Source organism: Xyrauchen texanus, chromosome 16 (assembly GCF_025860055.1).
Source record: "Xyrauchen texanus isolate HMW12.3.18 chromosome 16, RBS_HiC_50CHRs, whole genome shotgun sequence".
Classification (NCBI taxonomy): domain Eukaryota; kingdom Metazoa; phylum Chordata; class Actinopteri; order Cypriniformes; family Catostomidae; genus Xyrauchen; species Xyrauchen texanus.
Window position 1 is genome coordinate 43,202,599 of NC_068291.1, and position 16,080 is coordinate 43,218,678.

Genomic DNA, 16,080 nt, shown 5'->3' on the forward strand with positions numbered 1-16,080 from the left:
CCATTGTAAATGCCCCAAAGCACTGGTAATACTATAATACTATGTAAAAAAACAACAACAACATATTATTACCATGGTATATGTCGAAAGTATGGTAATACATGATAATGTAAAAAAAAAAACAAGGTATGCAATAGGTCAAAAATATGGTATTACTATAGTATTTACTATGTATTGTGCATTACCATGTTATAAAAAAAATATATAGATATTATAAAAATATATCATGGTAAAAACAGTTATTAACATGATATTTTACAAAAAACATGATATTATCATGATATATGTAAAAAGAGTTTTTACCATGATATTTGACAAAAGACATGATATTATCATGGTATAACTAAAAACAGTTATAACTATGAGATATGACAAAATATATGTTATTACCATGATATATGTGAAAAGTGGTTTTACCATGATATTTGACAAAAGACATGGTATTACCATGAGATATGACAAAATATATGTTATTACCATGATATATGAGAAAAGAGTTTTTAACCATGATATTTGACAAAAGACATGGTATTACCATGAGATATGACAAAATATATGTTATTACCATGATATATGTGAAAAGTGGTTTTACCATGATATTTGACAAAAGACATGGTATTACCATGAGATATGACAAAATATAAGTTATTACCATGATATATGTGAAAAGTGGTTTTAACCATGATATTTGACAAAAGACATGGTATTACCATGAGATATGACAAAATATATGTTATTACCATGATATATGAGAAAAGAGTTTTTAACCATGATATTTGACAAAAGACATGGTATTACCATGAGATATGACAAAATATATGTTATTACCATGATATATGTGAAAAGTGGTTTTACCATGATATTTGACAAAAGACATGGTATTACCATGAGATATGACAAAATATATGTTATTACCATGATATATGAGAAAAGTGGTTTTAACCATGATATTTGACAAAAGACATGGTATTACCATGAGATATGACAAAATATATGTTATTACCATGATATATGTGAAAAGTGGTTTTACCATGATATTTGACAAAAGACATGGTATTACCATGAGATATGACAAAATATAAGTTATTACCATGATATATGTGAAAAGTGGTTTTACCATGATATTTGACAAAAGACATGGTATTACCATGAGATATGACAAAATATATGTTATTACCATGATATATGTGAAAAGTGGTTTTACCATGATATTTGACAAAAGACATGGTATTACCATGAGATATGACAAAATATAAGTTATTACCATGATATATGTGAAAAGAGTTTTTAACCATGATATTTGACAAAAGACATGGTATTACCATGAGATATGACAAAATATATGTTATTACCATGATATATGTGAAAAGAGGTTTTACCATGATATTTGACAAAAAACATGGTATTACCATGAGATATGACAAAATATATGTTATTACCATGATATATGTGAAAAGAGGTTTTACCATGATATTTGACAAAAGACATGGTATTACCATGAGATATGACAAAATATATGTTATTACCATGATATATGTGAAAAGAGGTTTTAACCATGCTATTTGACAAAAGACATGATATTATCATGGTATAAGTAAAAACAGTTATAACTATGAGATATGACAAAATATATGTTATTACCATGAAATATGTTAAAACTGTTTTTACCATGAGAAATGAGACAATATATGTTATTACCATGATATATGTGAAAAAAACACATTATAACCAAGATATATGTCAAAATTACGGGGCCCGGGAAGTCACCTGTTGGGGAAAAAAAAACAATCCGTGGCGACGGTTTTGCAATCCATCCGCTCAGTTTATAAACTGTACTCACGAATTCTCAAACTGTTCCCTCGGTTTAACAAATCGTGCTCACGGATTAATAAACCGTGCATTCAGTTTTTGCAATCTGTACCCACAAATTCATAAACCGTGCCCACGCTTTCGCAATCCGTTCCCACGGGTTTGTAAACTGTACTCTCGGATTTGTGGCTCCTCCCCAGTCTGTGCGGCAGATTCAACCAGGCCATCTGTTACGATCGGGATATATAGTACGGTGTTTATAAACTATATTTTCTAAAAGATTTCTCAAATCTCAATTAGCGTATGGGTGGAATATACGATTTAATATGAATGACGTGTATCAAAATCTTTTGTTTATTTGTGATAATCTTAGCACTTTATTATTATTGTCTAACCTGTATTATGACTGATATGACAATTGCTTTGTTCCTTTTTGTAAGTTTTGGACAAAAGCGTCTTCTAAATAGCCTATGTAGCCTAAAATTTAATAATGATTATTATTATGAGTTTATAACTATAAATGAGCTCACTTAGTAATACAGTGATATGTTTGTCATAAAATAATTTATCAATGCTTTATTTTTATAGGCTATAACCTAACCTTTACGGGTTTGGATAAAATAGGCCTACATTTATTTTTGCTTAAAAATAAAGCATTCATAAATTATTTTATGATAAACATATTACTGTGTAAAGTGAACTCATTTATAGTTATAAACTAATAATAATAATAATTATTATTATTATTAGCCTACATTTTAGGCTACATATGTCAGAAGACGCTTTTGTCAAAACGCATGATAAAGGAACAAAAGCACATGGTAAATATCAGTCATAATACAGATGAGACAATAATATATATTAGTACCATGATATCATGTAAACAAGAGATTTTAACGCATTCATATTATGATATTCACCATACGCACAATGGAATCACTTGACGCATGCAGACGTAGTTAAGACAATTTTATGTAGGCCTATTACACTTAATACACATATTAAACATATATGACAATAAGATTGGTATTAACCATGAACGTTAAAAGCTTGTTCTTCAAAATGAGGTGAGCCACAATATATGAGAATAGAGTTTACAAACCATGGGAACGATTTGACAGCAAGACACGGTTTATGAATCTATGGTACAGATTGCAAAACTGAATGCACGGTTTACAAATCTGAGATATGATTAGAACTATGAGTACGGTTTATTAATCCGTGAGCACGATATGTTAAACTGATGGAACAGTTTGAGAATTAGTGAGTACAGTTTATAAACTGATGATGGATGTGCAAAACGTAGCCACAGTTATTATTTCCCAACAGGTGACTATCCGGCTCGTACTAAATAAATGTTATTATCATGATATATGTAAAACGATTTATTACCATGAGATATGACAAAATATATGTTATTACCATGAGATATGACAAAATCATGTTATTACCATGATAAATGTAAAAACAAGTTTTACCATGATAATTGACAAAAGAAATGGTATTACCATAAGATATGACAAAAACATAATATTACCATGCCATATGTCCAAATATATGTTATTACCGTGATATATGTAAAAACAGTTAGTACCATGAAAAATGACAAAATACATGTTATTAATATGATATTTGAAAAATGACAAGGTATTACCATGAGATATGACGAAAAACGTGTTATTACCATGATATATGTCAAAATATTAGTGTATCAAATAGTGTAGTGCTGTCTGTTACCTGATGAAGTGCACCAATGAGTTTGCGTGTCTCCTGGTAGGTGACCTCTGACCCCCATTGAGGATTGAGTAGTTTCAGGTGTGTGGCCACGCGGTTGTGTTCTCTCACCCAGAGTGTGTGGAGGGCAGACAGGGCGAGAATCTCATTGACCCTGCTGTCACCCGCCGCAAAACAATCGACCCGCACACCCGACCCTGAACCGGGCTCCTGGAAGCACGCAGATGGGTGAGCAGGCACAAACGGCAGGTACGAGTTGCCATTATCACTGTATTCACTGTTGACAGCCAGCAGACCATCAGCGCTCGAGAGATTCCGCAGTGTTTTCTCGAGTAGTGCTGATTGACCGTAGACGGTGGAGGCGTCGATGTAGGAAGTAGCTGAATTCATTTGTTGTCGCTGTAGAGTGTGTTGTGAGTCACCGTGTGGAGTGTGTGTCTGACTGTTTGTGCAGGCGGGTGAAGAGCGGAAAAAAGGAAGACAGCTCTTACCCCTAGACAGTTTATCATTTTTGGAAATCTGTGACACAGAGAGAGAGAGAGAGAGAGAGAGAGAGAGAGAGAGCGAGAGAGAGAGAAGATAAGCTGTACATTCAGTATTCATTGGAAATTGCTAATTCAGTTTTCATGCGAATCTAACAAAAACATGTCCATTTCACCCAAACATACTGTCCTTTTCTCTGTCTGTCTGCCTGTCTGTCTGTCTGTCTGTCTGTCTATAAGGCCTTTATAAGCTTCACACATTTTCACCTAAAAACATACATTTCTGTCAAAGTTTGTCTTGATGAACTTTTCTTTTCAAGTTTAAATTACTTTTAATTTATAATTGCTTACATGTCCTTTTGTGAGCGGTGTTATACCTAATTTCAGGTAAACAATTTTATGATTAAGCTGATTTACATAATGGAGGCGTATATTATGCACTCCAAAAATTCATTTGAACTAGCATTTATCTCTATATCAGAAAATGATCCAGCCTACTGAAGAAAATGGGATGCTAATTTGATTAACTGCATAACACCAATGACATTTAAAACAGCCACTTGAAAATCATTAGGCTTTTAATACAATGTAGCCATTAACCACATAGAAATTACCTTTAGGAAGTGCATTTACTTATACAGTAAATCAGCTTTTTTTTCTTAAGTATTAGCAAAACTATATTTACTGAAGTAAATATATGATCCCAAGCAAAAAAACAAAATACTTTGCTAAGATTATCTAATTATCTGCAAATAGCAATGCAAACCACATCAATGCAGTATGCTTCTAAATATGCATTAGTGTGTAATGTTTACAAATCAATATTGAGATTAAACTAAAGCACAGATTTGTAGACTGTGACTTGATGAGTTGATATAATTTAATTTCCACCTAACATGCCTCGCTGCCACTAAATGCTTGATTTTAGAGCTTGGATGAGCCCCTACAAAGTGCACATCAAGTACACAACATCCATTCTGGATCTTTGGCCCAGTGCTGCAAGATGCATGGCTCAAATCAAGTTGACAGTTCATCGCCACCCTTGCAAAAGCTTCTCTTGTCATCTTTAACATTTAAAAGTACTCTTCACCTCACAGATGTTTCTGCATTCGAGGAGTGATTTCAGGGAATAAGAGTTCACACACACACACACACACACACACACACACACACACACACACACACACACACACACACACACACACACACACACACACACACTGGTTAATGTGTGGTACTGGCACTGAGGCTTAGGGCAGCACCTCAATAACAAAAAGCCCTTCTCAGTGTGAAATTACATGCAAGCTGCTATCTGTTCAATTAGGATGTAGTACTCTGGAGAATGGGGTATTCTCTCTTAAAATAGCTCTTGTGCTCAGGGGCCACTCACATAGATGCTGAAAATGCGTTTGTTTTGAGTCTACAAGACGTTTTGGCTGATAAATTGAGATAAAGAACACAGTGCATGTGGCAATTTATTTTCCAAGAATCACCATGCATTTTAATAGACACTAAAAGAGACTCTTTCATTAGTAGTGTTTGCTAAGACATGCATCACTATTATTATTGCTCATACAGGTTTGGGTTTTATTGCAAAATGATTTTCACATGTCTCGTTGTATGTATCGTGGCAGTATATCTCAAAGAGATGAATACAACCAGCCTATTTGTTTTACTTGCAGACAAAAATATAGAAAATAAAAGTATATGTCTTTGGCATTTATGTTGGTTTTGCCTATAAGCCACGTTTTTGCTTATAACTTAACGAAAAATAGACAACATAAATATTATTCCAATGAGCCCACACACAAGATAATCAGATGTATAGATCATTAGATAATCCACATGAAGCACAATGTTACATATGACCACCAGGATATGATGCCAAATACACGACACAGACTCAATGATGACTCAAATGACACAGAATGAAACTCATTCTGTGAAATCTCATGACTAAAATCATGTCTGCATGCTATGCAAACCTTTAGTCATTGTTGTGTTTGCATGTGTAATTAGTTCTTATGTACAATTATTATCTTTTATTTGTTTGAAGAGGCTTTTGGACACATGGAGAAAAGCATTTTGTAATGCTTTAACTTTTGATTGCTTTGTCGTATCAACAAACAATTTTTCTCACTTACAGATGACATGATTTGGATCAACATAAAAGCAGTTTTTCAGAGCCACTTTATTTATACCATGCAATGTATATAATGTCATGTCATAATAATAAGTATAAAAAGTACATTTTTGAGTTTCTTAGGCTGAGAATATCAGAATTTATTATAATCTATATCATAATTGTTGATACCATTGACCAGTTTGAAATGATACTTGACCCCCATGTTTTTATGTTTTTTGTTTTTTTCTGACGAGGTATGTGCCTTTATTTTTGGGTATGCCACTGAAACAGGAAATCTCTGGGTTAAGGAGGTTGGGTTTGTTTATTTAAAACTCCATAGAGCATTAACCATAAAAATGTAATCTGTTTGGGGAACATTTAATTAGCTTTTAGCACCACACAGTGGACATTTCACATCGGAACTGCCACAAAATGTGTAAGGAGCCACAAAAAATGTCAACACAGTCACGTAATTTTCATGAGTCGGGCACGGTTTATCAAAAAATTCCTTGCAGCATAACTAATCCCATCCCATAGAAGAGGTGTGCTGTCAATTTTCGAAACAATTGGATTTTTGTCTACAATAAGACAAGTTAAGTATAGTATACATGTCATGGTTTTATGTTGAAGGAGGCACCAGAGCCATATCCTGAGATTTGAGGCTGGACTCTTTAACATACATTTACATTTACATTTATGTATTTGGCAGACGCTTTTATCCAAAGTGACTTACAGTGCACTTATTACAGGGACAATCCCCTGAGCAACCTGGAGTTAAGTGCCTTGCTCAAGGACACAATGGTGGTGGCTGTGGGGATCGACATGTGCCAGTAACCACCACCTGGAAACACTTTTGCAACTGCAGCACATTAAAAACGACTCTGAACAACTTAGCAACCGCATACATCCTAGAATTGTAGCCAAACATGCATTCAGATCTGGGTCCATTCTGTTTTTTAACGCCCACGTTTCATCATCCAAAATTAATTCCCGATGGATAAAACGAAGTCCTGCCCTGCAGTGATTTCCATTGAATGTTCTGTTTTATTTAGAATAACGTCACACAAGTCAAATGGGTTGCGAATGCCTCTTTATGTTGTTTTAGATAAGTGAAACTCAGAACTCCATAAAAGGAATATTCCGGGTTCAATACAAGTTAAGTTCAATTGATAGCATTTGTGGAATAATATTGATTTTCACCAAAAAAATTGTCTTTTTCTTTAAAAAAGGAAAAATAGAGGATATGGTGAGGCGCTTACAATCGAAGTGAATGGAGACAATTTTTAAAGGGTTTAAAAGCAGAAATATGAAGCTTGTTATTTTATAAAAGCACTTACATTAAATCTTCCGTTATAATTTGTGTATTATTTCAGATGTAAAGTTGTTTTAAATGTAATTTTGTGGGATTGCAGGGCTCATGGTGTTACGTAATCATGACAATGAAACATAACTTTACTCAGAAACGGCTAGTAAGCTATTTTGTCACACTAAAATCACGTTAACAAGCATATTGTTTACGTCTTGTATCTTTATGTGGCAGGGCGGAGGGCGGGCCGGGCCAGGTCGTGATTCTTCACACCCGGTCGCTTATCAGGCTAATCAAGCCTCTGAGAGGGATAAAGGCCAACTGCGGAGGATGGTGTGGGAGAGAGAGATCATTTACGGGCATGTCCGTCATGTGTGTCTGTGTGTGTGTGTGTGTGTGTGTGTCTGTGTCTTTTGTTTAAGTTTATCATTAAAACTATTATTTATATCGTCAACCGGTTCTCTGATACACCGTCGCATGGTCCTCAATCACTCCTCCACCCTCTCAGGCGGATGACAGCCGCTCCTCCCCGGGTGGACCGGAGTCACACCCACGACCCCCGGTGGACAAAACGCCTCTCCGCGTTCCCGGCAACTCGTGGGGACACTCCTCCGCCCTCGGCAGCGGCCCTACCGCTCCAGGCGGTCGGGGAGTCAGTTCCCTCCTCCCCTCGTGGATGGCGGTCTTCTTTCGACCCCCCCGAATTTCTGGGGTATGGCAGGGCTCTAACGCTCCAGGCGGTCAGGGAGTCCAGTCCACACTCGCCTCGCGGACGGCGGCTGTTCACCGCGTCCGGGCGGACGGGCTACTCCATCCCCCGGCGGATACCAGCAGCGCTCCCCCGAGTGGACGGTAGTGTGGAGGACTCCGCGACAGGCATCCCTCCTCCTTCCCGAGTTTCAGCACCAGTGTAAAGGGATTTAGAAGGGCAAGGAGGAGGCGAGAACCGGCTTGACGATATAAATAATAGTTTTAATGATAAACTTAAACAAAAGACACAAACACACACACACACACACGACAGACATGCCCGTAAACGATCTCTCTCTCCCACACCATCCTCCGCAGTCGGCCTTTATCCCTCTTGGAGGCTTGATTAGCCTGATAAGGGTGTGTAGAATCATGACCCGGCCCCGCCCTCCACCCTGCCACACTAAACTTTTGAAACAGTGTGTATTTTAACGTTTACTGATTGGCCCCATTCACTTCCATTGTAAGTGTCTCAATGTAACCCAGAATTTGTGCTTTTATAACCAGTAGGAGGGAGGAGTCGAAATTAATTTGCTATTAATCATCATTATGCCACAAATGCTGTCAATTTAGCTTAACTTGTATTAAACATGGAATATTCCTTTAAGTCTACTGAGCTTTGGCAGAGAAACCTCAAAGCAATCACATTTTCCTCTGGAATGTTCTCAGTTGCAAGATTAATCATAAATCCTTTAGTTTCTGTTTGTCATTTACTGGAGTCTTAATATCCAGCATGCAGTGTGTGCAGGGGTTTAGGGTGGACATGAATAAAATTCTGTTATGTATATCTATGGAAGTCGTCTCCTTGCCTCTGGCTGGGGACACTCAGATTAGTTAGAAACCAGCACGGACTCAGTGATATTCTTTACATTTTTATGAGCAGTTTCTCCCCTAAAGGATCCAACTAGGACCAAAAAGTGCTACTGTAGCCTCCATTTTCAATGGCATTCGTGGTTTCCTGGAGATAAATAAGTAATCAGGATATATATATATATGCTGTATAATAATAAGCCTCATTCCTGGGTTCATCTTTGACATTCCGAACCAACAGTCCTGAACTTCCCTCTGAGTTAAATATATTCCCACCACTGAGTCACGGGAGACCGTCAGTATCAGACAATGAGTGTTAGACAGTAACTTTACCCTGGAGAATACGCATGGTATTTTATCTGTTTAATCAAAATGACTTCTGTCAATGGCTCTGAAAGTGACGTGGAATGTCAAAGCTGGAGATTATTCTAATGAAATGTCTTGGGGAGTGTCAGAGATTCTGATATGTCAATAGATGTTGCTTGGGATTAATAATACCCAACACCAGAGACAGTATAACAGGACTTGACACAGAAATATGAATGGGGACTGTAGGAAAGGAAATCATGCCTTTAAATCATCTTCATGTATTCGCAATGGAATGCATTAGCATTAGCAGGACAGACAATAAATATACAGTTATTGATAGCTTTAGGGATTGTTTAATATATCATCCATATTGACTCATTCTCTTGGTCTCTTGGTCTTGTCAATTGATAATTAATATTTTCAATGTTTAAATGATTTTTCAGATACTTTAGAGTAAATATGATATTAAATAAGTGTTCATTGCAGCAATAAGGTACATATTTTTTGTTTACTTATAATAATAATTCCTTACATTTATATAGCGCTTTTCTAGGCACTCAAAGCACTTTACATAGTATAGGGGGAATCTTCTCAACCACCACCAGTGTGCAGCATCCACCTGGATGATGCGACGGCAGCCATAGTGCGCCAGTACGCCCACCAGCTATTGGTGGAGAGGAGAGAGTAGAGTGATGTAGCCAATTCAGGGATGGAGATTAATACAAGGCCATGACAGATAAGTGCCAATGGGGGGAATTTGGCCAGGACACCAGGGTACCAGCCCTACTCTTTACGAGAAGTGTCCTGGGATTTTTAATGACCACAGAGAGACCAAAAATATCACGCTTTTTTACAGTATAGTGTCCCCATCACTAAACTGTGGCATTCGGATCCATACAGACCACCACCATCTAGCCTCCCTAATACCACTTCCAGCAGCAACCTTGGTTTTCCCCAGGAGGTCTTCCATCCAGATACTGGCCAGGCTCAACCCTGCTTAGCTTTAGTGGGCAACCAGTCAAGAGCTGCATGGTGATATGGCTGCCCATATATACATTTCCACATTATGTTGCCCTGCTTTTAGTATCAGCAAAAGCTATAGAAAACCCCAAATTGTGTAAGGTTTTGTAACCTAAAGTTAACTAAATAGGCAAAATGTTAATTTTTTTTACAATTTATGATACCATTATTGTCAGATTTTAATGGAACATTTATATACTGTAAATATAGGGGAGAATGGGGCTAGTTGTCACTCATTTTACACCAGTAGATTTATTTTTGAAAGTAAATTGATGTATAGCCATCTACAATATTGGCACCCTTGGTAAATATGAGCAAAGGCGGCTGTGAATCTGCATTGTTTATCCTTTTGATATTTCATTAAAAACAAAAATCACAAAAATCTGACATTTAATTGAAGTTAAACAATTAAAAGAGGGGGAAATATTTCATTATTAAATACATATTTTTCTCCAAAACACATAATAATTAGCACCCCTAGAAATTCTTATGAGTAAAATATATCTGAAGAATGTTCCCGTTCATATTTAAAAAAATTTAGTGCACCTGGGTAATTAGGAACATGAAATTGTTCAGCCATGACTTCCTGATTCACAGGGTTATAAATATGAGGTAACAAACAGGCCAAATTATCTTAATCATCAATCATGTCTTAGACTAAAGAATACAGTTCTGATGTGTGGCAAAAGTTGTTGAGCTTCAGAAAATGGGAAGTGGCTAGAAGAAAATACCCAAAGCATTGAAAAGGAGTTCCAATCAACTGATGTTAAGAATTGGGCTGGAAAAGGACGTGTGTCTATATTGTCTCCATGCACAGTGAGGAGGATGGTTCAAGTGGACAAAGAATCTCTAAGGATCCTGAATTGCAGGAAATTTAATTGGGTCTTGGAGTCAGAAATCTACAAAAACCAAACAAACAATCAGATATTACCTACATCACCAGAAGTTTTTTGGTGAGGGTTTCAAGAAGACAAGCCTCTGCTCTCATCCAACAACAAACTCAAGTGTCTTCAGTTTGCCAGACACTACTGGAAATTCAAATGCGACCAGGATGTATGGTCAGATCAAATAAATATATATATTTTTGTCAGCAAACACCAGAGATGGGTTTGGTGCACACAGAGATGAAGAAGTCCCCAATGCCTGTGGTTAAATGTGGTGCTGGATCTTTAATTATTGTGGGGCTGTTTTTCTGCCAGAGCTCCTGGACATCTTGTTCAGATACATGGCATCATGGACTCTATCGTATACCAACAGATAAAAAATCCAAACCTGGCTGCCTCTGCCAGAAAGCTTACAATGGGTCCTGGTTGGATCTTCAAGCAGGACAATGAACATCAAAATCAACACAAAAATGGCTCACTGACCACAAAATCAAGGTTCTTCCATGGCCATCCAAGTCCCCTGAACTAAATCCCGTAGAAACCCTGTGTGATGAACTGAAGAGGAGAGTCCACCAGCATGGACCTCTGAATTTGAAGGATCTGGAGAGATACTGTATGGAGGAATGTCTCAGAACCCTTGCCAGGTGTTCTCCATCCTCATTAGGCTTTATAAGAGAAGACTCAGAGCTGAAATCTTGGCAAAGGGATGTTGCAAAAAAGTATTGAATAAAAGGTTGCAAATGAAAACGTGTTTTCGCAAAAAAAAAATACATTTATTTAATAATGAGATATTTCCCCTCTTTCAATTGTTTAACTTTAATTAAAGGTTAGATTTTTGTGAATTTTTTGAATGAAAGATTCACAGCCTTTTTTGCGCATATTTGCCAAGGGTGCCAAAATTTTGCCCACTACTGTACCTTAAAGTCAAGCTATTGTCCATAAAATATTGTACAAACATTGAAATGTTGACAACTTACCTCATTAGCATGGGCATGTCATCTTATAGTTGACCCTTGACTTAATGTATGCCAGTGTGGTCTTACTGTGTTATAAGAAAAATATGAATGCGAACATTTTCTTTGGAGGGTAAAATTCACGAAAATTGTTGTAGTTAAAGAGGATTCTGAACTAGGTGTTGGAAAACAACATACAAAACCTCTGCTAGAGAAAACATAATTTTACTCAGTTGGACTTTTGATGCCAAATACGATCATTTCCGAGATATAGCCTTTGTGATAACTTCCCTGTGTGACAACTTGCCCCATCTTTTGGCCATAAATTACAAAAAGCTCTAGAACAAATTAAGACTGTTATACTTATATATAACATTCTTTAAATAAAAGTGTAAAAAAATTGTATCAAGAAAAGATGGCGACCTTGTTTCAGGCTTTACGGGATGTAAATTTACTGTAAAATGACACATTGCCATGTTAAATGCTCTATTTTTTACTGTCTATGTTACGGTAACTACCCATTAACCCGTTTCTTACTATTGTATTTTTACATCCTTTTACCTTTACAATTACAGACATTTTTCAGTAAATATTTGTAATGTACATATTTTTAAATTTACATGCATATTGGTGACCATTAGCGGGAGAAAATAATGGCTGTGAATGGAAAAACATCCTTAAAATTATATCAAGAAAAACATCAAATAATGATTTTGATCCATGCAAAGTCCCAAGAAAGGTGTATACAGGTCTGAGGTCAGCACAAATATTTCTAAATGTGACATTCGCGGACATTTAAATATATTTTACCCACGATTTATCTCCGTATGCTGGCGAGTCTGATGTGTGACCAGCTAAATGAAAACATGTCAATTAAAGATGAAACTTTATTGAAAGAAAAATAAAATTTTGGTTATGGTAATTAACCAGCAGTATCCCCTTTTCGAGATTTACAAATAGAAACAATAATCTTGCTGACTATTGACACATCCCATAGCTCATCACATTGAAGGTATCTGGAGTTTTGGTCACAAACATGGCGGCGTGGTCATAAAGTGACGTCACATGAAACTGGTCAATATAACATATTATGACTTACAAACATTCATTATGTTGGCTTGACGAACTTTGGCTGCATTGACCAATAGGAGGCTGCTTGGTTTGGCAGTGTCATCTTCAACCATGGAATCAGTCAATCAATCTGTCTGTCTGTCTGTCTATCTATCCTTAAATGGTAAATCTGCACTTATATAGCGCTTTTTTTTAACCTTAGAGGTTACCAAAGCGCTTTACACTGTGTTCCAATCACCCATTCACACACACACATTTATACACCAATGGCGGCAGAGCTGCCATGCAAGGCACTAGCCTGCCATTGGGAGCAACTTGGGGTTCAGTGTCTTGCCCAAGGAGACTTCGACTACCTGCTCTACTACCTGAGCCACAGCCGCCCCCCCCCCCTTAAACTTTGTCATGCCAAAATAATTTTCTTGACAAACTTTACCTATCTAGTTGACAGTTGTTGTTACCTGAATTGGGAAGCAGGGGTTTGCATTGATACAGCTGCCCAGACAGTCCAGACCGTTGGCAAAGGCAGCTTTACTGGAGCTCTGTGGGGTGAAGGAGATGTCATGGTCGATGTACTGGCCCCAATCCACCAACATCTGGGAATAAGTGTTATCTTCCAGGACTGGCATACTGGAGCCACGCATGATTTTACTACTGACTTCACGAACCTTCAAATATAGAAACAGAGGGTAATGCTTAAAGCAGCCAAGAGTGAACTGCATAAGATTCATATTGTAAATGGTCTGCACTTATATGGCACATTTTTAACAGTATTCAAAGCACTTTACACTGTGACTCATTCACCCATTCACACACACACACACACACTACACACACTCATACACCAATGGCGGCAGAGCTGCCATGCAAGGCACTAGCCTGCCATTGGGAGCAACTTGGGGTTCAGTGTCTTGCCCAAGGAAACTTCAGCATGTGGAGTCATGTGGGCCGGGAATCAAACCACCAACCCTGCGATTAGTGGCCGACCCACTCTGCCAACTGAGCCACAGCCAGGCAGAAAAACCAATTGCTACAAAGCAAATTTAATATTATATAAAGACAATCTTTAAATGACGAGTTACATGGCAAAGTTTAAGATGACTGTGTTTTTGTCCATCTAATGCAACTCAATGCAAAATTTTCAAGCTCCAAAAAGGACATTAAGGCATCATAAAGTTTATCCATATGACTCTCGTGGTTTGATCCATGTCTTCTGAAGTGACACGATTGGTTTTGGGTGAGAAACAGACCAAAATGTTGCTACTTTTCCCACTATAAATCTTGACATCGGCAGTCTCTTTGGTGCGATCATGTTTTGAAGCACGATTACACTTCCTCACGCTTGATGCATGTTGATGAGAATGATGAGAGAATGACCATTTTTGGGTGGACTATTCCTTTAACAATAAGTGTGAGTAAAAGCAAATCCTTGCACCTAAACTCAAAAGCAACGGACAGTCTGAATGCACCATCATCGCAGTAAATAATACCACTGTGCTAAGAATATGAAACATGAGATGCTCGGGTAAATGGAATAAATGGAACAAAACAAACACTGACATCTGAGAGTATGTGTTTGTGGGCAGTCAAGGAAACCTCATTACACCCCTCAGCCAGTGTTTGTTTGTCTGTTAAAATGTCACTAAGATATCCCGAAATTAAATGTGTATTTACTTAATCTGTATTTATGCATTTTTGTGAGATCCCTGAATCGTCCCTGACAAATTTGAGAAGTGACAACACAAACATTTGAAAATCCTTGCATTGAAGTGTTGGCCTCTGCTTCATTAAAACAATAGTTTCACTCCAGAGCCACAGCAGTGATACTCATGTTTCTATGCATTTGGGTCGTGCATATTTAAAACAGTGTGCACAGCCTTGCTTTAATGAAATAATGGAGCGGCGAAACGCCAATGTGTCGCAGGTTGATGTGAGATTGGGCTGCTCTGCTGTGTTTAATATTCAACATGTTCTCAAAGTGTATTTGGCAGACGTTCACAGTGTTTTTATTATTAACCTTCTTCTTTTCCATGCAGGACTTCTTTGAATCCAAAGACAAATACTCACACATCAAAAGAGATTTCTTAACAAGAATGGATAACTTATTTTTTAGAAATTGACACGTCACAACCATGACCTCATTAACATATGAAAACATATATTTACATACTGTATCTAACCCATTTCAGTTATCATTCGCTTGGTTTCTATTTTGCATCATGCTGGCTAGCTCTGCCCTTACTGATCTTATTGATCCAAAATCCTCCACATAACTGTACAGTATTGTAGCAGATCAGAGGGTGGGGCCGGGTCGTGATCCTACACACACATGACGGACATGTCCGTAAACTATCTCTCTCTCTCTCTCTTGCATGATCCTCTGCAGTCGACCTTTATCCCTCACAGAGGCTTGATTAGCCTAATACGGGACGGGTGTGTAGGATCACGACCCGGCCCCGCCCTCCACCCTGCCATAAGTATATTAAACATTATATGCATTCTCTAACTCTTCCGCGTCTTACCGGAGGAAGTTGGAAGCCGCTGTATCGCCGCTCAGAGTTCCAGCCTTTGGGTTGGTTTTCTCCATCCTCGTACTCGGCGGCAAGCCAGCGGGTTAAGCCACTATTGGCCGCTCCCCAGAGAGGTTTCTTTCTAAATAACACATTATGAATGGACGGGATCTAAAAAAGGTGTCATGAACGTCACATTTTCAAAGCAATATCAGGAACGGCAAAGCAAACATTGGTTTCGCAGCTGTCTATTAAAGCACTACATTAACTCATAGAAATATGTCATCATAAGCCACAGATATTTACGTTGCATTTGCTGA

The 16,080-nt window shown here is 37.5% G+C and overlaps 1 protein-coding gene across 1 annotated transcript in view; it reads right to left on the reverse strand.

Moving 5' to 3' along the window:
* The window catches only part of tpo (thyroid peroxidase), a 42,504-nt gene that overhangs the window by 16,376 nt on the left and 10,048 nt on the right, over nt 1-16,080 (reverse strand). Inside the window, exons 5-7 of the mRNA XM_052145248.1 lie at nt 15,773-15,902; nt 13,712-13,918; nt 3,547-4,062 (exon numbers count right to left, since the gene is read on the reverse strand). Of these exons, the coding sequence (XP_052001208.1) occupies nt 3,547-4,062; nt 13,712-13,918; nt 15,773-15,902 (853 nt within the window). The remainder of the gene's footprint in view (nt 1-3,546; nt 4,063-13,711; nt 13,919-15,772; nt 15,903-16,080) is intronic.